Below are 23,822 nucleotides of genomic sequence, written 5' to 3' on the forward strand. Positions count from 1 at the left end.
GCGTTTAAATAATTTTAATAAACAACTACTAGTGAGCGCACTAAGTACGTTAATTACATGCGCTCTTGTCGAACTATTTCCCGTTTGCCAATATACAAATCACAAAGTGCATATATGCACACACTATATAAGTATCTAAGCTCACGTTGCTCCGCTCAGCGGCAACAGCTGCACATTAATTAAAGAGGCGTTATCAATTAGCCAAGTTGGCTGCGCAGCCTGAGAGCGTCGTGGATGCTTCCCATGGCAGCTATCTGCAAATCATGGCGCAAATGCACGCAGCTCATGCAGCAGCTCAATTGCAATTAAGAGTCGCAGAAAAGCGAGTGAATTGGGTGTCGGGCATCTCCTCCTGCCTTGGCTCGTTAGCCCGCGTAAAATGCTTTAATAGAAATTGTCAGCGGGCCAAAAGACGCGCCGACTTTTGGTCAGACGTTATGTTATCAAGCCTTTTGAAAGTTGCAGCTGAAACTGGATTGAGATTGGTGTTTGTATTATTTTCGATATTTGGGCTAGTTGAGGGTTGAATAATTGCTTTTTGTATTTGTTGATTGGATTTAGTTTAGCTTTGATTTTTCAGATCTTATGCAAATGTTTGCAAATTTGTCAAATTACGCGTAGGCGACTCAAGTCGCGAGCTGGAAGTGTCGCTCTCGTTGTCTTGCCTCGCCGTCGCCTCATCGACTGACGCCCCCACCAAATCCAGAGACTCGCTCTACTGTAGCAGCAAGTTCATTGAACCACCTACGAGAAATATGCAAATCGAGTGTTGCAAAAAAAAAAAAAAAAAAAACTGAGAGCGAGTGAAAAAAGCAAAAACAATGAGCCCAAACAAAAAGAAAACTAATCTTTGATTTGATTTTTATAGCTTTTGTCTATACGCTGTTAAGAAACTAAAAATAAAATTGGTATGCATGAATTTTGCCATTTTTCCATTTATTTGGCTAATTTCTTGGCGTTTCACGCTGCATTCACATCAAAGCCAAATTAATTGATGTCACCAAAAACAAGCGCTGACACAAAGATTTATGCGCCGTTGCGCCTCACACGAGGCAGACGGCATTTGGCAAGACGTGCTTGAAATTCTGATTGGCCGGGAGACCACTAAGAGCGTTATTAAATTCATATATGTTTATGGCAAGTGTATAAATTATTTATAGCTAAATTAAACGAAACAAAAACAAATCGCCAGCTTAACAAAATTATGAATGCAAAGCATTACCATTTTCAGCCCAGCATCCAAGCTGTTCGTCCGTTTGGCTAATATACGCATAAAGATGCCGACTTCAGAGTCTTTCTTCACGGCTCACAATTAAGAGCTGTCACAACCAATGGCACAAACACATCCGTAATGCTGTGAATTATTTTTGATATTTTTATTTAATTTTATTGCTAATTATGGGACTCACAAAGTGGGCAATAAAATTCATAAATTCATAAATTAATAATAATAAAAACTGCGCACATTTCCCAGCTGCCTGCGACCTCCTTTCGCAGCCAATTCGAATGTGATTTGGATTTTGTTTTTGATTTCTAATAAATAATTATCACGCCCATTTGCTGGGCAGAAAAATTCATTAGGCTGAAAACGCACAAATTTCTCACTTGATTATAGGCCACAAGGCCTCCCTCGGCCCTTTTCGATTGTTGGGTTTCTGTCGGAAGGGTCGACGCATCGCTGCTGCGGCTGCGGCCGGCTGCTGCCACATGCGGCGTAATTAAATTTCCTTTGTTGCCTGGGAATTCGCTACGATTTTAATTGTCGATTGGCGCTGATGTGGCCTACGGCGCTCCAATAGGCCCCCATTTGGGCCAGTCCCTGGGCCGGGCCCTTCCGCTACAATTAGCAATTTCATGCGTCGTTTTTGTCTATTTTTTGGTGTTGTAATGTGTGAAATTGATTATGGCTGGCAATTGGGCTTATAAACGGCCGAAGTTTTTCCCACTTGTATTCGATTCAGTTCGGACATTTTTTTTCCTCTTATTTATTGTCTGGGAAACGATTTGAACTGTGTTAATTGCAAATGGCTGGGTGAGTTGGGTATTAAATGGATTGAGATGCCGCTAGTTGTGCCACTCATAAGAAGTTACCGAAAAATGTGATCTCATGCCTATGGCAGTGCCTGTGCCACAATGTCCACTGCGAAGCACTTTATGCATCATTACGTGGTGCAATTTGCAACATCTGCAAAGCATTTGCGAGCTCTTTGAAGTGGTTTTTATCAAAAGCTAACTCAATGTCGCCGATGCCTGGACTCTCGGCTGCCTCGAGGCATTATAACACTCGTAATATGAGCAACAGCCATATTCAAATGACACTAACGGTTCTGTCTGTCCATCTCCTAGTCTGTATGAGCGCCAGTAATCATGTTTTAACGACACTCACACACACACACACACACACACAAGCACTCATATGCAGACTTACAGGCGCGTCATCTGCGAGTTCATATAGAAATCTTGTAATCTGATAGGCATGACAAGAAATATTTTGCTTGTCATTAAATTTACTTTTATTTATGCAGCAGCGCTGATTGTTTGCTGTTTCTTGTTTGTTGTTGTTGTTGTTGTTATTGGTGTTTCTGGCGTAGCTGTTGTTGTTTTATTCGCGTGTTTTGTTTCGCAGCAACTCGAAATTAGTGAAAACTCTTCACATTTGTGGCATGAAGTTGGCTTAGGACACACAGAAAACAAATAGCAAACCAAAATGTATGCATATTGTGTTGGCGCCTTGTATCGTCTGCCAAGCTCATCGATTTTGGCCGAAGTTGCTGTTGTTGTTGGTTTTCTTTGCTGTTTGTTGTTGTTGTATTGCGTAATAGACGAAATATTTGCGCATGCCTCATTACAGTTGGTTTGGTTGCCGTAATCGACGCAGGCGCAGTATAAGCGAAATATTCCGGGAATTCCAACTGGTATGGCGAAACAAAAGACTTAGGCAACAAACTTGCGCGTCGCTCAGCTGCTTAGAATTAGCAAAAGTTGTCGCTGTGTATTGTATGCTGCACAACGGATCCAGCCGGATAAGTGCGTGACATTTACGGTGCCTGGCATTGCACTGGCAGCTGATGACGGCGATGACATCAGAGATCAACAGCAAATGTCAGTCAAGTGCGTCATCGATTCTACAAACAAAGGGCAGCAAAGCGTTTAGCTGGAAATCAAAGCGTTTGCAGTAGCCAAATGGGCACTAAATAAGATTGACAGCCCCACTGACTGCCTGACTGGCTGACTGGCTGACTGACTGACTGCCTGACGGATGGACCAGCTGACAGACATGCAAGTGATCAGCAAATGAGTGACAGACGCATAGACAGACGGACAGACAGACAGTCTGTCGCCGCCTAGACAACATGTGTAATGACGCGAAACTGTGAGCAAAAACCACAGCAGCAACAGCAGCAACAGCAACAACAATAGCTGGCATAATGAGCACAATTACAGGCAAAGCAAATCAAATGCAACGCGTTACGAGTCGCACTTTGAATCAGTCACAATAATTGCACTGGCAAAAAAGGTTCATAAATTATGGCAGTAGAAAAAAGAATTAATTAAAAAAAAAAACATAAAATGCATGGCAAGAGCAAAAGCAGAAAAAACTGGCAACGGTAACAAATGCAAAGCCACAAATGAAATTAAGCTTGAGCAGAAAAAAATGCAGCCAGACGGCTATTAAGAAAATTTCTTGTTGACTCATCCACCTAACCAGGCAGGCAGACGGGCGGCGGCGGCCCACAATTAACAACCCAGAGTCAGAGTCAGAAGCAGAGGCAGAGTCCGAGTCGGGGCAGCTACCAAGAAATTGTCAGCCAACATTTCTTGAACTCATTTGCGGCGTTTTGTATCAGAGCTCGGCAATTTCTTTGTCAGCGCTGCAATTAAACCATTGCCGACTTTGTTGTTGTTGCTTTAACTGTTACTGATGCATCTGTTATTGTTGCTGCTGTTGATGTTGCTGTTACTGCTGCTGTTGTTGTTGTTGTTGCTGACAATAAATTAAATTTAATGCGCTTTATGTACTGAGCGAAGCACACGCCCAATTGGAGCTGGAATCGGAATCTCGTGACTTGTGTTTCGCAATTGTGAGAATTAAATAATTCTTTGCATATTTATTTGCAAGTGACTTTTGCACACTTTATGCAATTTCCTTACTCTTAATTAAATATTTTTTGCTGCTTTGCTTTAATTATAGCTTTATAATTGATTTGGTAGCACATAAAAAATATGAAGTCAATAAAAGCACAGGTCGAAGCATAGCATATAAAAATACCCTATGATATGATAAAGCGCCTAATATAATATAATATAATATATTGATTTAAAAAAAAAAAAAAAATACAAAAAATGAATTCTCTAGGATTTTTTCTGTATTTTAATATGTTGAGCATATGATATAAAATATAATTATAGTTATTAAAATATATACTCTTTAAACAAAAGGAAAAAGAGTTAAGTTAATGAAAAAACAGTTTATTTAACTTCTGTTAAATAAATGATATGGAACATATTTAATAATGTTTAATACAAGCAAAAGGCTAATATTATTAATGTTGTAAATATATTTTTTATGAAGAGGCTATCTTACGATTCCGATTATTTTATATAAAAAAAAAATTTAGTTAATGAAAAAAAAAAAAAAAAAATATTAAAAGGAAAATAGTTTTGAATTTTTTGTGTCATATATATTTATGTTAAAAACACTCTGCGATTCTCTATAAGATATTATGTTACAGTGAAAGATTTGTATATCTTTCCAGGCAGTTAAGAAGTAATTAAAATACTGCACTATTATTTCCGCTTTTGAATGTGTTTCCCTTAATTTGTTTAGAATACAATTTAGATAGTCTATAAGAGATATATATATTTATTTATATAATGTATATTGAATATTCATTTTTTTATATTTGAACATAGTCGCATTTTACATTTGTTTCGCGCTGTGCGAATAAATATTTAAATTGCATTTCAATTAGGCGTGCCAGTTAAAACGTTTTTCCAATAAATTGCATCACCAGACTTTAACATACACACTAGCTCTAACGATTGGACAGACCGACCAACCGACAGAAAGACAGTCAGACAGAGCGGCAGACACACACAGGCTGGCAATCAGCTGCTGTTGCTGTTGATTCGTCTATTGTTAAAGTGTTGAAGTGTTTTTATTTAAATTGCTCAACTGAACTTGTAATTATGGCGCGTTTTTTTGTTGCTGCTGCTGCTGCTGCTGTTGCTGCTGTAGCTGCTGATATTGGCCGGACAGAGTCTGCTCTTTGAGTTTTTTACATAAAGCTAGGAAATGACAGCGAGCGTCGTCTTAAAAGCCAAGTGGCCTGTTTGTAGCTGATGTTTTCTCTCTCAAATCACTGCAATTAATTGTTGGGGCAAACTTTTAAATAACGGTTTTATAGCCAAACACAGCACCAACAGAGGCAGCGGCAGCAGCAGCAGCAGTAGCAAAAGCAGAATCAAAGGCAACAACAACAACAATAACAACAAACACGGCAGCTGTTTTGTTTGTTAATTGTAATTGAAATCGTTGCGTCTGTTAATTGATGAATCTGCGGCTCTGTCAGGGAGTCTGTGCATCTAGTTGGCCGCTGCAGCACATAAAGTGCAATTAAAGACGCATAAAAGCAAAGCAGAGACGACTAAATAATAACTATGAACGAATTGAAGACAATTACACTTACCCCAGCTCGATTCGAATGAACAGCAATTAGCGCTCTCGCTCTCGCACACGCACTCGAGGCTCTCTGGTTTATTTCTTATTTTTGTTTTTTATTATTTTGATTGGAACTATTATTTGGATTTGTCTGGCACTGGCATTTAGCTGATTGAGATTCTTGGTGGAATATACGCACACATGGGCACGAACACACACGCGCACACACACGCACGCACACACACAGTCAAACACTTGCAACTATCCAGCTTGGCAAATCTCAATCTTTGAAACGCGGATGTGACCGTCGCGTCGCGTCGTCAGTGCAACAGTTGCAAAAAGCAGCACGTGAAATATTTATGTAAATTTATTTGGTTTCTTTTCTTCTTTTTTGTTTGTTGTTATTGTTGCTGTCGTCGTTGCTGTGGTTGTTGTTGCAGTTGTTGGTGTTTTTGTGTGCGGCAGTAAAATGCATTTGGAAACATTAAGAGGCACACTTTGCAATTGTCGTTTGGGGCGCTGCGATTTGATTAAAGCTGAAGCCACACAACTCAGCCAGCCGACGAGCTGCTGTCCGGCGATTGTTTTTGTTTTTGTTGTCGTTGTTGTTGTTGTTTTTGCTTGCTAGCTGGTCGCTTGTTGCCAGCTGTTTGTGTTTGTGGCAGGCAGGATTTGACTTGTCAATTAGTTTGTTACTTGTTGCATTTTGTTGCTGCCGACATTGCTGTTGTTGTTGTTATTGTTGTTGCTATTATTATTGTTGGTGCTGTTGCTGTTGCTGTTGTTCGTTTTGCTGCTATCACTCGAAGCACCGTTATCTGGCGCAACTCTCTCAACACTCAATACTAAACCACATATTGCAGGCGAGTAATGAAACGGCAGCAAGTTCGTTGCCTAAGTCTTTTGTTTAGCAGCGCGCCTGTCGCGTTGTTATCGCTTCTGTTGTTAGGCTTCTACTACTACTAGCATATATATTTTAATTTCTTATTTTTTGTTTTTGTTTTTTGTTTTTTTTTTCTGTAATTTTTTTTTATTTTTAAATCGTAAACTTTTTTATCGCATCATGTTTTTCTATATACAATATAATTAATTTGCTGATATTTTTCTTTTTACTGCACGCTTTTTATGTGATCTTTTGGCGGCAATTAAAATTAATTTAATTTAATTTGTTTTATATTTGTTACTGCGCGATGCCGTTGATGGAAACAAGTTTGTCTTTTTGATTACACTACCATGTGTATAACTTATGTGGATATACACACGCACACTCACGTATATATGTAGTTATATATATAGTCGTCTGGTATTTGGACGAAGGGCATATCCCATGTACACACTGATTCACATACACGAATGTGATACATGCAGACGTACATGTGTTTGCATGTGTATGTGTATTAATTTGGTTTTATGGCAGCAGTGAATCGCTTTTTACTGTTGCTTGTTTGGCTGCTTTTATGAGTGATTTGGGTTTCGGAGTAGCCACAGATGGCTAAACATTAAAAATTTTAAGCTTTTGATACAGCTGCAGACATTATTTGCTATGCGTTATGAATGCAGTTCGTTGGCTCGATGGCTCGCTAGCTCGTTGGCCAACTGTTGCGCTAGGAGACGCACGCAAATCGCATGCAAAACGCACGCAAATCGCAACTGAAACGCGCGCACGCGACTGCGAAAACGCGTGAGCAAAACAGCACAAAAAACCCAAGTTTTTTGCAACGCGCGCAAACGCAAAAAGTTTAAACAGTCCCGCAAGAAAGTCGCACAGAAACTGCAAGAGGATGAAAACTGCAGGCAGCTCGCAGCTAGCAGCTCCCAGCGCAGCCGAAGTTGCGGCAGCAGCAGCAGCAGCAAAAGTCGCGGCAGCAGCAGCAGCAGCAGTTGAGTGCAATTGCCGTTGCCGTTGCCGGTGCAGCAGCAGAAATAACAATAACAACAGCTACAGCAACACCAACAACAACAACAAGTTGCAAAACACCAACGAAGCGCAGCGAGCAAAAATCGCCAAGCAAAAAAGTGGCAAAATAGCAACAACCTCTCAAAGACCGACTGACCGAGTAATACAGTCCAGCAGCAGCAGCAGCAGCAACAATAACAAAAGCCAACAGCCAGGCAGCCAGGGCTTACGATTGAGGAGCCGAGCTCGCACATACGAACCTGGGAGCAACGGCAAAAAAGCCGCTAAAACTCAAAAACCTGTTCAGCTGGCTGCGGTCGCCGTTTGGTCTCTCTGCCAGCGTCGTTCGTTGCTTCGTTTATCGCCGATCGACGACGCTCTCTGCCAACTCGCAAGCTCTCTGCACCAGCAGCTCCAACAGCACCAACAGCACCACCTGGCTCTCTCGCTCTCTCTCAGTCGCTCTCTCTCTCGCTATGGCGTTGTTGAGTTTCGTTGGTGATTTTCCAGTCTGACGCTCTGCCTGGCTGACCTAGCGGTTCATTTCCAACTCGCAGCTGCGCTATCAGTTGCCGATCAGCTTTTGACCAATAAAAAGAGGTTTCGGCGACGTCGCTGGAAGGCGTCGCAGTCGCCGCAACAGCCGCTGCTGACGGCGGCGCTCAAAGTGCGCGAGCGAAACTCTTTGAAAGAGAACAAAGAAAAAACACACGAAAGCGTTAAGAGAATCAAACTGAGGCCCGCTGGCCATTTGGTTGATAAGAAATTGAATAAAATTATATGAATTTTATTAGCTGAAACGCGTCAAGTCTTTTTGTTTTTATTTCGTACAGTTTATGGCATAATTTCGCAGGTAATTCCACAAACGCCTCTCGACAAGTTCAAGCTGAATCGTATCAAGGCTCATTTATCAGCACATAAAAAATTGCCAATTTTCTGGTGAGAAACCAACCTGCCGAGCGGAATAAAAGCAGCTAAAAGAAGCAAAAAAAAAAAAAAAAGAAAAAAATATATATAAAGCTGTTGTTACGGCTGCTGCTCAACTGCTTTGTGATTAAAATCATAATTGAAATGCGCCCCTTTCTGCTAACTGGCTAAACAGACAAGGACAGCAAACAGCCAAGCAGCAGCAGCAGCAACAGCTACAGCACTAACAACAACAACAACAACGGTGACACTTGCCACGCGTCAATGTCAAAGGCCTGCGCTTGACAATTTAATTGTCACACGCCCGCCGCTTTTGGTCAGCACACGAACTCGCTGCCGGGGTTCGAGCTCGAACTCTATTAACGATGCCAATTGACGGACACTTGAATGCAGCCCGACTGTCAGTGTGTGTGTGTGCTGAGAGAGAGAGAGATCGAGAGAGAGAGTGGGGGTATAAGGGAGCTGCAACTCGAACTTTGCATTAACATAAACAGAGAAGAGAAGGGGGCGTCCATAACAGCAAAAGAAACATCTTGAACATTGTCATAAATAACGCGCCAATGACAACTTGTTTGGTCGCTGGCTGGGATTGGGATCGGGACTGGGACTGGGACTGGGCACTGGCACTGGGACTGGGACTGGCACTCGGACTGGAGCTGACACAGCGACTGGGACTGCCTGCTCTAATGCTGGCAATTGACGTGCGGCGTTTGCACCTACTTGGTTTTTGATGCAACAGCAGCTGCGGCAGCGGGGGGAGCAGAGGCAGCAGCCCGGCTGCTCCCCAGGCGGAGGCCACATAAAAGTGGCGCGGCAATTGCCAACTTTGGTCAATGGCGGCGACAAGTGTAAAACGACTGTCGATGGCGGCAAACTGCAATAGCAACAACAACAGCAACAGCATCAATATCAGCTCCTGCTTTAGCTTGCTTTTGGCCTGATCTGGTCTGCTCCTTTCAGCTATCGTCGACACGTTGACGGCGTGTTTGTGTGTTTATGGCAGCTGCCGTTTGATACTCATTCAAGTGCCGCCTAACATGATTTCGGTGTCATCTGCTTTTCAGCTTTAATATTGCCTGTTTAATGTGACATTTCGTAGCTGCATCTTGTTGCTGCCTCCTGCATTATTTATGAGAGTCGACAGCATCTCTAGCATTTCCCCATGCAGGAATCTTAAATGTTTTTTAATTTAGTGATGATTGATGTCTTGTCCACGTTGCCTTGACAACGCGACACACTTGAAGCAGCGACGGCGACGGCGACGTCGACTTCATCTGATTGCCATTGACTGCTGCCTGCTGCCTGCTGCCTATTGGGGATACGCAGCCAAAGTGGACGTCAGCACAAAAGTCAATTAAGCTGCGATTTAAATGCAGCCAGGGTCAATGTCAATGGCTGCTGACTAGAAAGGCGCGCACACCAAAGCCACCAAATGCCAGCCAGATTTGGCCAAACTGCTCTTCGGCTACGTGCTGCTGCCCATTGTGCCCCATTTGACCTGATTTTATTTGCAGTATTTTACTTTTATTACTGTACTGTATACTGTGCTCGGCACACTGATGCGGAACTGAATTCGAAATGAAATTGCAACCACAAATTGCGCGGCGGCCCATCGACAATTTCATTTTTCTCAATGCAGTCGAGTTCAAAAGGTTTGCCAAATTATAAATTAAAAGTAAATCGAATCGAATGCGCGCCCATTTGTCTCTGAACTTGAAAGTGCCTGCTGCTGCTCCTAGTCTCTTGTGAAAGTCAGGTTTGGGGTCAGGCCTAGACAGAGCGAGCGCCATTCAGCAGGTGCATGCCAAATCCGTTTGTCAGCGCTTGCCGTCGCGTGTGTTTTTCCAGCTTGTTCTAATTTGCATGCAGCAAACGGAACTGAAGCCGGACTGCCATCGACATCGATGTCTGCCACATGCCATGACGAACTACTTGACACTGGCTCGGCTCGAAAGATCCGCACAAACACACACACACACACACACACACACACACACACACACACACACATACACATATGGGCACAGAAATGCGCATAGTCAGCATCCAGTTGTCGCGCTGTGTGGGCGGACTCAGTGCGCCAGTGGCACGCCAAAACGTTTGCGTTTGCGATTGCGATTGCCGCAATCTCAATTCATAATGATTATGCCGGCCATTAGCAGAGCGAGCATCGACAGCAGCCTCCGCCAGCAGCTTCATTGCTAATTACAATTGCCTGACAACGCCGAATGGTCAAATGGTTTTACGAGGACATCGGCTCCGGCCGCGCTGATTTATGCCCACGCATTGCCATCGGCTGTCATTGGCTGTGGGCCATTTGGCTGTCAGGTTTTAGTGCGTGCATCACTCATTGTTACAGTTAGAGAGTTGGCGGCTCTAATTTAATTTAAATGAAACTCTCTGCAGCACAAGAAAATAAACACCCGCGCCCGCCAGCTGCACATTTGTCTGCCAGCGGCAGCAGCAGCGACTGCGACTGCAGCAGCGATGGCGACTGCGACTGCAAGCTGGGCAAACGGATCTTGGTCCACATCCACTTGGCTGTCGGCTGCTGCAGCTTGACTAGGTGAAATTTTGAGCTGACGTGGGCGTTTGTAATATTTTCAGTTTTATGGCCGTCGTTCACAATGCACTTCAATTTTGTGTCTCTCGGCGGGCAAACATCACATTGCATTGCATTGCATCGCACTGCACTGCACTGCACTGCATTGCAATGGCCGAACTGGCATGGCCATTAACCCATTAAAATGTACCTGCAGCTCGACTTCAAGCTGAGTCCTCAATTGCAATTCATGTCCGAGCACGAGATGCCAAATAAAAACTGCGACACATCCAAAGCAAGACTCCAAATAAAAACTCTAAAAAACTAATGAATTAATAGTATTTATGATTAGATTTACAACAAACAGAAACTTAATAAATAATACTCATAATATAAACATTACCTTTAATTTAGTGGTACTGTTACCCATCCACATTACAAACCCATACACTAAGAATGACGTAAAAAAGTTAAAACTAATAATTCACAATAAATTGTAAGATCAAAGAGTGAAAAAAACAATAAAAAATTTAATTAAAAAAAAAAAAAAAAAAAAAAAAAAAAAGATTTTTGGTAGTTCAAGTACTATTCAAAATAAATTGTTATATTAAAAATAAACTGAAAAAAAAAGTACAAAACAAAAGATTTTATTCATTCACAATAATTTGTAAAATCAAAGAGAAATAAAGAAAGCAAACGACTTTTGTAATTCAACTACTATTCAAAATAAATTGTAAAATTAAAAAGAGAGAAATAAAAAAAATAAATAGCTTATATTTCTACTACATAATAAATTGTTAAATTAAAGAGTGAAATAAACAAAATAATAAAGCAGACGGTTTACAAAATAAAAGCTTTAGTCGTTTGATAAATCGTCTCAGGCATTTCGCTCTAAACGTTTTATGACTCTTTAACAATCTGTATCTAAAATGAATTAGAAAAATGGATGCTAATGGTGTAAACGACTGTCCGCTTGACTGTTGATCATCATCAGCTTCAGTGATTGTCATCGCCAGCCGCAGCAGCAGCAGCAGCAGCAGCATCATTGCTGTGTTAATTCATTTTGCTCGCGCTTATCAACAGCGCCATCAGCGCAAAAGCGAACATTTGTTAAACACTAAATGCACTTATTTGTTTTGTGGCACTGGCATCCGCATCCGCAGTTGCCATCGCCGTTGCCGTTGCCGTTGCCGTCTCAGTCGCAGCGAATGCCACACAGCGGCAGCAGCGACTAACTGACTGACAGCAGTTGGTAGCAGGCTAGCTGGCTGCACAGTGGGGAAGCCACTAAAATGAGCAGCCGTCTCGGAGACGGAGACGGAGTCCGATTCAGAGTTGGAGCTGGAGCTCAGAGGCAGAGGCAGAGGCAGAGGCAGCAGCCCCATGGCGGCACCAACTCTGACTCCGACAACACAGTTTCGACTCCCACGTTTGCGCAGGCGCATTGCACAAATTGCATTATTTGCACGCTGCAGTTGTTGTTGCTGTTGACTGTTTACTGTTGACTGTTGTTGTTACTATTATCATCAACATTGTTCTTGTTTGGGGGCTAGCAAAATTTCTAACGTTTTGCTGTGCGGTGCATGACGGCAGCGGCACTTGACGCCACGAGAACATAAAAATGCTTTTCAGCACTCGCACTCGAAATGATGACGCTGCTGCTGCTGCGGCGACTGCGACGGCGACGGCGACGGCGGCAGAGGCTGCTGATGCGCTTGCTGCGCTGTTTAACTAAACTACTCCAGTCAAAATAGCATTTTAATAGACGCAGCCGCAACAACAACAACAAGTTTGTCTGCTCGAGTCGAGAGGGCACGACTAGTAAATACTATAGAACATTGCTGCAAGTATTCCAAGATTACCTAAGTTTCATATATTCGCATTTATTTATTTCATGCATTTTCAATATAAATTATCCTTTATTAAAGATTATAGACCAGATTTTTTTCCCCTCTCTTCCTAGACCTTTCGTATGCATTTCTATGATGAACAATATTTATGTGTTCAAGGAGTTGTATTATGTGATTTTATAATTCAACACGATGAATTATATTTTATTGTGGAATTTTATCCTTGCATATCAATTTATAAGAGAACCAGAAGTAGAGTGCGAAAACGAAGGATGTGCATACATTGCATTTATGATTTGTAATTTTGAGGATTTCTTTAAGAGAATTTTAACGAAAATTGATAAATATTTGTATGGACAGAAATGGAAAAGTACTTTTATAAAACAAAATTTACATACATTTGCTCTTTGGTAGCATACCTTGCTTACCCAATAGCATGGCATATAGGGTATTTGAAATGCAGCAACTGCAGCAGCAAGAGTCGACACGACGACCTGGCCCGGCTTTATGACGCTGCAACATGTGAAAATACTTGAGGAGAAGAAATTACAAGCACACGCTTTTCTAATCTAAGCGAAGAACCTTTTGCAGCATGTCCAAAAAACTGAAATTTGACAGCGGGCCGCGGGGCGGCTGGGCACAAATCTTTATTTTGTGTTTTATGTGCGCGCCGCGTCTCGGGAATAAAACCCAGTTAGCTGCCTCGGCCCCCAAAATAAATACCACTTGCAACGCCCTGCTTAGCTTCTCTCTGCTCTCTGCTCTCTGATGTTGCTTTGTTGATGTTGTTCATATCGTTGTTATTCCTGCTGCTGTTGTTGTTGTTGTTGCTGTTGTTGCTGTTGGTGTTCGTGTTTACTCTAATGCTGCTGCAGTGAGGTGCACACATTTAGCGCAACGCTTGACTTACCCTTACCCCATTTATTTGGGTGGGTGTCTGTGTAATGAGCAACTGTTTATTGCTGTCTGGGGCTGGCAAGTGAAGTGCTCATCATGACAGCTGTGAATTTGCCAAGGCGAAGATGATTTATAATTGTCATAGACTTCCTGGTTTTTGCCATTCAAAAGCACTGCAAACTGCATGCAGCATGCCATACACACTTGTGCTCGTAATCGCATTCATGCCATATACATTTCAGCTCCTTGGCAGCTCTGTGCAGCCCATCATGAGCTCCCCAAAGCAAACAGAGATTGCTAGTCGCACTCAACCCAGGTATGGGGGAGCTGCCTTTGTTTGCGCTCGTAAGCTCATAAGTAAGGAAATTGCTTTTATTTTCATTTTCAGGTCATTTGTCAATAGTCTGGAAGACTATTCAGATTATGAGTATGAGTTTTTAATTGCAATTAAGTTAATCAGGGGTTGGTTGAGTTTATAACACTGTCAGCTGTGTCCTTTGCCCTCTACATAGGCAGGATTTCCATATTCAAGATAGGGTAATCAGCTCATCTGCAGTTCATAACTAGCTACAGTGGCTCCACTCATTTGCTTAGCTCCTTGGCATACTCTATAAATCACTGCTAGTCCATAAAATTGCCCGTAATAACAACAATAGCAAATAAGCCAGCTGAATTATGCAACTGCTTGGGCCAGGCCAGAGGCAGTTGTTGGCAATTAATTTAATTACAACTGCATCGATGCACACACACACACACACACACAAAGACACACACACTCATATACCCCACGCCCCGTAATATTTTAATTAGTTTTAAATGCGCGCCATTTCAACAGACGCCTCGATGCAGTGAAGCGTTGCTGGAGCCAACAGAGAGAAAAAACAAAAGGAAAAAATTGAAGAGAAAAAAATCAGAAATATGCGAAAATAGTTCAATCTAACGAGGGCCATTTGTAATTTTATTGACTGCCAGTCGACAGTCGATTAATGGCGAGTTCTGTGGCGCAATTTTGAAATTCGGCGCAGCAGAAGCGCCGCCGGCGCAGACATGTGCGATTGTCTGGCTGCAGTTTTGCATATAGCTGCATTTTCGACATTAGCTCACAATTTGATGGCCCAAAGCTGTCACGCGGATAGCAGCTAACCGAAAAAAAAAACACAAAAAAAAAAAGAAACTACACAACGAAATAAATGTAAAGCAGCAAACACATTTGCAACATTTTGACTTCTCGTCAAATGTGGCTGCCGCATGGCCCAGACAATGTTTGCTAAACAGGCACACGTCGAGCCACCGAACAGACTCGAGTTGAGTCGCAGCAGCCTCAGCCTCTGACATATTCCTTGTTGACGGCGCACGACTTGGTGAAGGACCGGCTGACTGGCACGGATTGAGGGCATCATTATGATGTGACTGTGACTGTGACTCTGACTGACGGAGACGGAGATGGAGACGGCGATGGAGAAGCGGGCGGTGGTGACGGCAACCTTTCGGGAGGGGCCACATAAACATTTTCATTTTCGTTTGGCATAGAAACGTCGCCGCTTGGCACATTTATCAAAAAATGCCTTACTGACATTTGCAAGCCAGTTCAAGTGGGGTTAGGGGGTTAGCGGTGCAGCAGATCTTTTTTCCTTTTTTTTTTTTTTTTTTTTCTTTTTTGCTGTTGTCCATGTCCAGCTTGAAGCTCATTAATTTTATTTGTTGCCGAGTAAAGATTGTTTGCCGCCTTTGGGCGTCGCAATGCGGCGATTTCTCAATACGCAATTTTATAGCCATCTATTGAATTGAGAAATGACTCAGAGATTTGCTGCTCCAAATGCCAATTAGAGATTGCCTCAATCAAAGGGCGGCCCTCTAATGGTATCAGCTCCAATCGGAGCATTAAAAATGTATCTCTTTTATTCATGATTCGTTTGTAACTACATAGTAGTAGTAGCCACTAAATCAATTAACGCCTGCAGCCAACTAGGCGAGATAACGAGGCACAGCTAAAAAGCAAATTATTTTGACATTTGCAACCGCAATACGCCCGACAGCTCGACTGCTCGACAGCCCGACAGCCCGACTGCCCGACTGCCCGTTGCCTGTGATGTAATCAGCCGTTTGGCATCGGCCCGGCCGCAAATATGTTTTATCGCATTTATTATCAGTTGCACAAAATCGTTTATAATTGAAAAACTGTTAACTAGATTAGCGGCCATTAAAGACGAACGCGTTGCGGCCAACTAAACGGCGGGCGTTGCTCTCGTTGCGGCAAGCCTATTTGGCCGGCCAGATAAGTCACTCGCTCAATCGGCTAGTTTTGCAGCTAAATCACTCAGCTTCAGTTACCAAAATGGCAGGCAGTGGGACAATAAATCAATGGCAGGCTGCCCGAAGGGACATGCTCTCCATATTTGATTTGATTTTGTTTATTTAAGTGCATTCAAATAAGCCTCTTTACTTCTTGTTTTTATAGTTTCGGTTTTTTTTATTTTATATCTAATTAAGTTGTTTTAGCGGAATTTGTGGCCATAAAATTATGCAAATGCCACCGCACACCGCACACTGCACGCCCGGCTCCCGGGACTCGCTGGCTCCATGCATTTTTACATTGGTAATTTGCACTCCGACGCCCTGAGGGGCCAACAGCGAAATCGTAAATCACAAAACTGGGCAAGTTGGGCTTTATTTAGCATTTGAATAGCGCCAGCTCACATTCTGATATATTTATTCGGCGAGGGTGGAGCGAGCTCTGGCTGTGTTTGCATTGCATTCAAAATAAGGATACATTTTGCAAAATAATCTATTTTATTTTTAATAATTTAGCTACGGTTCCACCCAGTTGGCCTACAAATTTGTTCATTAACTTGGCTTTTGACGGATAACTAGGAGTGTATAGAATGTACATTTTAATTTCGGTTTTATTCAAATTTTAAACAATTTTTTAAAAATATAAATATTTATTTTTTTTTTTTTTTTCAGGATTATTTGAATAGGCTATAGCTGAAAATGCCAAATGAAAATGATTTACTTAATTGAAAATTAATAGCTATAGCTGTCAAAAATATTTAAAAAATGTATTGGAAATTAATTAAAAAATAATTTGTTTTTCAGATTTTTAGTTAAAATATTTAAAGCTTAAACTGAATCAATTAGAATAATATTAGAACAATATTTATTGATATTCATTCACAAAAAACTTAATAATAGATTTTTGCTGATATATCCATATCATATCCATGATCTCGATCAGAAGTCATGTTTAGATCTAGTGTTTAGTGTTGGTATAATTAACTTTCCCATATAAAAGTACAAGCTGTATTATGTTATTATGCAAATCTGTAGCTTATTATCTCATAATTTGATATAATTACCAAATAGAGGCACGAAATAAAAGTGTTTATATATTACTAAATCTCTCTCTCCCTCTGATTACGCCCTGAACTGCAGCTGCAGCAATATGTAAGCCGCTTACCATTTCGAAATGTTTCACTTTACGATTGGAGACCAAGTCTCAAGAAGTTCTCATGCTCGTTAAGCAACGCATCATGAATTTTTAATTCTCATCAACGCATGACACGAGGCAGCCTAAAATTGAACACGCATTTGTTTATTTGATTTTTATGATGGCTCCTGCTCGGTTTGTGGTGGCCAACTGGGCAGCTGGGCAGCTGGGCAACTGTCGATGGTCCGCAGCGGAGAGCGGAGTGCCGAGTGCCGTCTGCAGATGATGACGCTGGGTTTGTTTGCTTGTTTAGTGCCCACACACGCACATAAAGATGTCAACGCTTAACTTATCAAGCGAGTGAGGCAAGCAGCGGCAGACGACGCCAACGATGCTGACGTTAGTACAATAAAAACTACAATAATTTCTTGTTTGGGTTTTATTTGCGTGTCGTTGTTGCTGGACACACAAAATACAAATACAAGTAGCGCCCACCGTTGGCCGTTTATCAAACAACAATAAACTGTAATTTATGAAAAATGCTTGTAAAATGACGATAAAACAAGTGCTAGCCAGACAGACAGACGGACGAATGGATGGACAGAGGAACGGCCATAGAGACACTGCAAGCACGACGACAACAATGATGATAATGATGATGATGATGACATGGACATGGACATTGCTGCTTGTCTTGTGCAGGGGCAAAGCTTAAGACCGCGCCACAGTTACAAGTGTGCAGCCATGTGGGTGTCTCTCTCGCTCTCTGCTCTATGTGTGTGTGTGTGTGAAGACCAACGATTCATTGTATGCAAGTGTCTCGCTGTCGTGGCTTGGGGTCTGCGATCCCTGCTGCATCTTCACTTTGGCCGGCACATTTGACCATTGTCGTCGCGCTTGCTTTGTGTTAGCCCAGCCAAGTCGGCAGTCTGGCGACAGGTCAGGCCAACAGCATTTGTCCAACTCGAAACTTTTGCTTTCATAGCCCGACTCTTTAACTCTTTATCTAATTGTGCTAGACAATGTTGAACAATGCCATATTAATTGAGTTCATGGTGTTTTGCAAGTCAGCCCTTAAAAACGCTGACACCACAACTTAGGCAACAGTCCAAGAGATGCTCGAATGTCCAGGCGAAGTTGCGTAATCAACCAGGCAGTTCTAGGCAGACCAGTTCATTTTTGTTTATCAGTATATCAGATTTCGAGATACATGACAATTAGTCTAGCAAATATGTAGCAATACCGCAATAGTTCGCTTAGGAAACCAGAGACAAGTCTGAACCAGCCATGTCCTGCTGATGTTAGTCGCAGATCCGCTCGGTCTGTAGCATGTGGCGTTGGCGTTGGGTGAAAATTCTCTAAACAAAGCTACCAACTTACACCTCGAGTTGTTTGTTGTTTTGGTTGTCTTGTGTCTGCTGTTTGTTTGGCCCGCAAATAAAATAAATGCAAATCGACTGCAAAGAAGCCACCACAGAGGCACGACGAACAGCACGAAGACTCAATTCGGCGTCAGAAATAAGCAACGAGCAGGCAAACCGCAAGAAAACAACCAAATTATGTAAAACCGTGCCAACAGGCACCCAAGTATCAGCTAACAAATTGTGGCTTATAGTGCCCGTCGAGAAGCTGTGATGTTGTCTCCTTGCCCTTCCCCCTGGCTGCTTGTCTGCCTGGGCCAATTCGATTAACATAAACCGAAGAACTACTATTCGCCATAATAAGAGGCATTTACTTGCAGCAACATAATACAAATTTGTATTCACGATTTTTGACTATTTAGGCAGCAGAGTCAACACCTGATGCCAAGCTTGGTCAAATGAATAACTCAATAGGAAGCAGCTAACTGTAAAGCTCAAAGTCTGCTAAATCGATGGAGGGATTCTAAGTGTTAATCATTGTCGAAATGAATCAATTGAAATTATGAATGTGAGACAGAGTCTAATATATTTTCAAGCCTCAGACAGTTGCTATACTAAGCTTCACATAGAGAATGAGAGAAAGAGAGAGAAGAAGAAAAGAAGATCGAGTAGGAGCGCAAGAGGAACAGTAAGAGGAGGAAAAATCAACAATTTATGGCGCCACGATTTGTTGACAAATTTCTCACAACACGATCCATAAATTATGTGGCCGTGACCGTGGGCTGCCTGTGGAAAAGCCAACCCAGAGATGGGATGCCCCGCCGATCTACCCAGCCGCACGACATGTGGGGCAATTTGGAACCGTAATCGTGCAGTAGGTGTCACTGGAGACGGCTGACACTATTTCGTTTGGCCTAACGCTTATAATTTGCTGCAAATTATTTGATATGTCGATGAAACGTAAAGTCGATTTTCAATTTCGACCCTGAAATTAATATTGTAAGCGAAACTTTCTCCTGCTGTTATGCGATTGCTGTCCAGAAGGATCAATGGAGATGGCCATCATGTTTTATTGGGCACATAAAGAACGCCGTATGAACTCTGGCATTTAGCGAACAAGAAATAAGAAATACGAAACGAAACAAAAATATGTAAACATGTTGCAGGCGGGCCTACACGATTCCACGATACTCAGTCATGGCCTAAAAGCAGTTCATTCCCTTTTGTTAAAGGACTCCGGAATGGGTTTGCACTAGCTTATTTTGGAGACCAAGGACAACACCAATCTGATATACCTAGTTCCAGATGGGTGAGGATACTATATCTATATCTACTTATTCTTATATGAAGTAGTCGAGGAAACCTTATAAAATAAATGTTGGTACCTTCAATAACAGCGAATGGTTTGTGTTTAGATGGATCGACAGCAGAAGGATCATCGCAGAAAACCAATATCCCCATTCATTTCATCAATGGGCATTAATACTCTTGTGTAAAAATAACTTGGCTTGCCTGTGGCTGCCCTTTGGGTTGACCTGGCCAGTTGGGCAGGAGTTGTGCCTTTTTTCCACGCCTGGCTAAAGGCTTACATTCTTATGTGTGCGATATGCAACCACAACTGATTAACAGTAATGCATGTTTAAACAGTAAATTTGTTTGTTTATTCGCTGTCAATGCAAATACAGAAATAATTATTTTCGAGCAACATATTATTGCCATAATTGGCATATCCCCAAGCAATTACAAGGGTAAACAATGTGAAATGCATTGCGTTACACTTACGACTTCTCGTTGCGGTGCTGCAGTCCTCTGTGGTTGCTGGCGGACGTCATGTGGGTCAACGGCAATGCCAGCTTAGCTGCAGAAATCTACCAGCTGTATGCCTTGGTGCTGCAGCTCGTCGATAGAAGAAGCATATTTTATTACAATCCCGGCAGGCTGGACTGCGACTGGCAGCGGTGGCAGCAGCGGAGCAACTTGAGCGGCCGACCGCAGTGGGTGTGGCACAGTCAAGTGCCCTTTGCCCAGCTGAAAGAGCAACAGACCAGCGAGCTGTTTGTTTTGGCCTGCTTGCCAGCGAGCTTTGACGTGCCCGGCCTGGCTGGGTTATCTGCGAGTCTGAATCACCTGAGGGATATGCCTGTGCTCATTGAGCTATTGGACAGCAGTGCCATTCATCAATCGGACAAGGACTCCTTGGCTAGTCAAGTCCTGGCCTATTGCCTGAAGAAATCCATGCTCAATGTGGCGCTCTACTTTCAGCAAGACAGAAGTCATTTGACTCTCTACACCTTCTCAGCATTCCCCAGATTCAGGCTGATCAAACGAAACCTACTGCACTCTAGATTAGCTGGAGGGGAAGGTGAACTCTTTCCTGATCAGTTGGCCAATCTTGGAGGGTACACTGTGCGCATCATGCCTGTTTATTCCGAGCCAACTTCAATCATTCATCGCGATGCAAACGGAGAGCAACGTATTTCGGGCTACGGATGGCGCTTGATAGAGACATTTGCGCAGAAGATTGGGGCCAATATTTCAATCGTCTTGCCCACTTGGAGGCCGGGGAGAATCTTAACCGAGGCCTATATGTTGGAGTTCACAAGGAATGGAAGCATCGACTTTGGTCTGCTCAGTACACAAATGACCCAGAGATTTAAGAGCAGGTAAGGAATTTACTTAGAGAAGTTAAGATCCTATTGTGCTTGGACGTCTCCTCATAGGTACTATCAATACTCGTATCCCATCTTTTATGGCGGCTGGTGCATCATGTTGCCAATCGAGCGTCACATAGACCTGCGTGTCGTATTCATGAGAGTCCTGGAGGCAAAGGCATTGGCTCTGCTACTCATCAGTTTAGGCTCCTGCTATCTTTTGCTCCATGTGGATCGCATGATTGCTCCAGCTTGGCTTCGCTATTGCTTACGTAGCCTGCGGATAACACCCTGGATACTAGCTCTCCTAGTGCTGTGCGTCTGCCAGGCCCAGTTATTCTCATTGATCATCATGTGCCCCATGGAAGCACCCATCGACAGCTTTGACGCCTTGCTAGCATCGAATCTGCGTATTTTTGGTCTGCGCGAGGAATTCGACGACTTGGACGATGAATTCCGCGCCAGATATGCGTTGGCATTCAGGTTGACTGGAAATCTCACGAAGTTTTTCCAGCTGCGAAATAGCTTCAACACGAGCTGGGCTTACCCAATCACAGCCATCAAATGGGTCGTATTGAAAGAGCTGCAGAGCTACTTTCAAAGGCCGGTATTTCGCTACTCTGAGCTGTGTTTGTCGCAGAACTATCCTTACAGCATCCTGTTGGCCGACGAGTCCATATTTCGCAGAAGATTAATGATGTTCACCATGAGATCGCGCTCGTCCGGCCTCATCAATCATTGGATGCGACACAGCCTCATCGATATGGTCAAAACTGATCGCATGAAAATCAAGGACTACAGCACGCCCAGCCATGTGCAGCCGCTGCGATTGCAGGACCTTCGTTATGTGGGACTCTGCCTTGGCGTCGGCTTACTTCTGGCAGCCACTGTTTTCGTGGTTGAGCTGCTGCCGTTCTATGTCAATGTGTGGCTGGATAGCTTGTAGAGAGCTGCACACTGTTGCTTTGTGGCATATAAAATGAATGCAAATTGGCTGTCAGGAAGCCACCGCAACGTCACGACGAACTACACGAAGATTCATTTGGGCCACAGAATTGAGTCGCAACCACAAGAAAACCACCGAATTATGCTAAATCCAGGCAACAAGCACAAGCGAATTAAGGCTCTGAGCTGTTCAACACCTCGCTAGAGACTCACTCGGTCAGATATAATTGGAAACTATCTCAAATGTGAGATATGAATATGTATTCTATCAGCACTTTGATTTGTACTTGAGGCTTACGCTTTTTCGAATGTCTTTATGCAAAATATGTTCAGGCTCGTTTGCATATGTATAAATATATGAATGCTCTGCAATTGCACAAGGTTCGCCTTTACCTTGAAGCCAAGCGCATGAGTCACTGTCAGATGGCGACCGCCCTGGTCGAACTGGCCGAAATGGGCAACGCGTCATCGCCGTGGTCGTCCAGGTGTTCAATTCCATGCTGACGTTGACCTTAATACCCGAGCTGCTGGAGAAGGCGGCCAGAATTTTTGACAAATTGTCGCTGAATGTGCGCAGAAATCAAGTTTATGGTCAATTTGCTTGAGCAACTTTTAAAAAAATACCCATTGACACACGCACACACACACACACAGACAGCGGATTTTACAGAATAAGCCATATGAAACTGTTTTTACTTCAACTCTATCGCATTGTCGACTGTGGTAGAAAGTTGCACTAAGCTGGCATTAAAATACCAAAAATAGTCATTGGCCGCTGCAACTGCCAATTCCAAGGTGTTAAAATACTAACGTATGCATTAAAATTGCTGATGAAGCGTCTTGTAGTCTGGCTGGATTGTGGGATTACCAAATATTTGCGACTGCTGCCAAAAGTCAAAAGAAATCAATCAAAATGCCACAATCAACAACAACAACGAGCGCCAAAAGGCAACAAAAGGCAACTGCAACACCAACAACAACAATAGCTGCAACAGCCGTAGCTGCAACAGCAACACACGCCACCGACAGAAGCGACAGTCTGACGTGTGCCTAAGACGCTTAGTGGCTGCCTGCTTGGCTGCTTGCCAGCCTGCCAGCCAGACGACGGCGGCTGCTGGGGCATGGACAGACAGCCCCTCGTCTCTAAGTGGACAACAAAACGCCTCCAACACATTTGGGCGCGAAAAATGTGTTGCCATTGCCGGCGATGCTAAAGCAATAGCTGCTGCTGTTGCTGTTGTTGCATTAAGTTTAGCCAGGCCAAGTGTTTGCCAAGTGCTTTTGGCTGGCTGCTGAGCTGCCTCGTCTCGATGCTGCAGTTGCAGTTGCAGGGGCGTAACGGCTTTTATACACCGACTGCGACTGCGACTGCGACTGCGACTGCGACTGAATCTGCGGCTGCAACTCTGCTGTGTTGCATATATAAAATAAAATAAATAAGCCAACTTTGATCTTCATTTGTTGTTGTCAAGCAGCTGACATGACTCTGCCATTGCCATCGGGCTTGACACATATTTGCATAGTTTAGTCGAGAACAAAATGGCTGAGCCGAAATGTTGACAAGTGTCTGTCAGGCGAACACTTCGTGGAGCTGGGCCGCAGCGTCGCGTCGTGCATAAATTTGCATGCGGTCGCATCTCACGCTTCAGACTAAAACTCGGCA

At 43.1% G+C, this 23,822-nt stretch overlaps 2 protein-coding genes across 3 annotated transcripts in view; one reads left to right on the top strand and one right to left on the bottom strand.

The window, feature by feature from the left end:
• The window catches only part of LOC108609171 (uncharacterized), a 68,416-nt gene extending 60,959 nt beyond the window's left edge, over positions 1 to 7,457 (bottom strand). For both annotated transcript variants that reach the window (XM_089461850.1, XM_089461843.1), the window contains exon 1: positions 5,691 to 7,457. The gene's annotated coding sequence lies outside the window, so the exon portion shown is untranslated. The remainder of the gene's footprint in view (positions 1 to 5,690) is intronic.
• A 12,936-nt stretch (positions 7,458 to 20,393) lies between these two features.
• Ir94h (Ionotropic receptor 94h) lies at positions 20,394 to 22,160 on the top strand. The gene is made up of 2 exons (XM_018018998.1): positions 20,394 to 21,226; positions 21,284 to 22,160. The coding sequence occupies exons 1-2, from the start codon at positions 20,394 to 20,396 to the stop codon at positions 22,158 to 22,160; spliced, it is 1,710 nt and encodes a 569-aa protein (XP_017874487.1).
• The last annotated feature ends 1,662 nt before the right edge of the window (positions 22,161 to 23,822 follow it).

The sequence above is a fragment of the Drosophila arizonae genome, chromosome 2 (assembly GCF_054131065.1).
Source record: "Drosophila arizonae isolate 15081-1271.41 chromosome 2, UAZ_ARI_1.0, whole genome shotgun sequence".
Classification (NCBI taxonomy): Eukaryota; Metazoa; Arthropoda; class Insecta; order Diptera; family Drosophilidae; genus Drosophila; species Drosophila arizonae.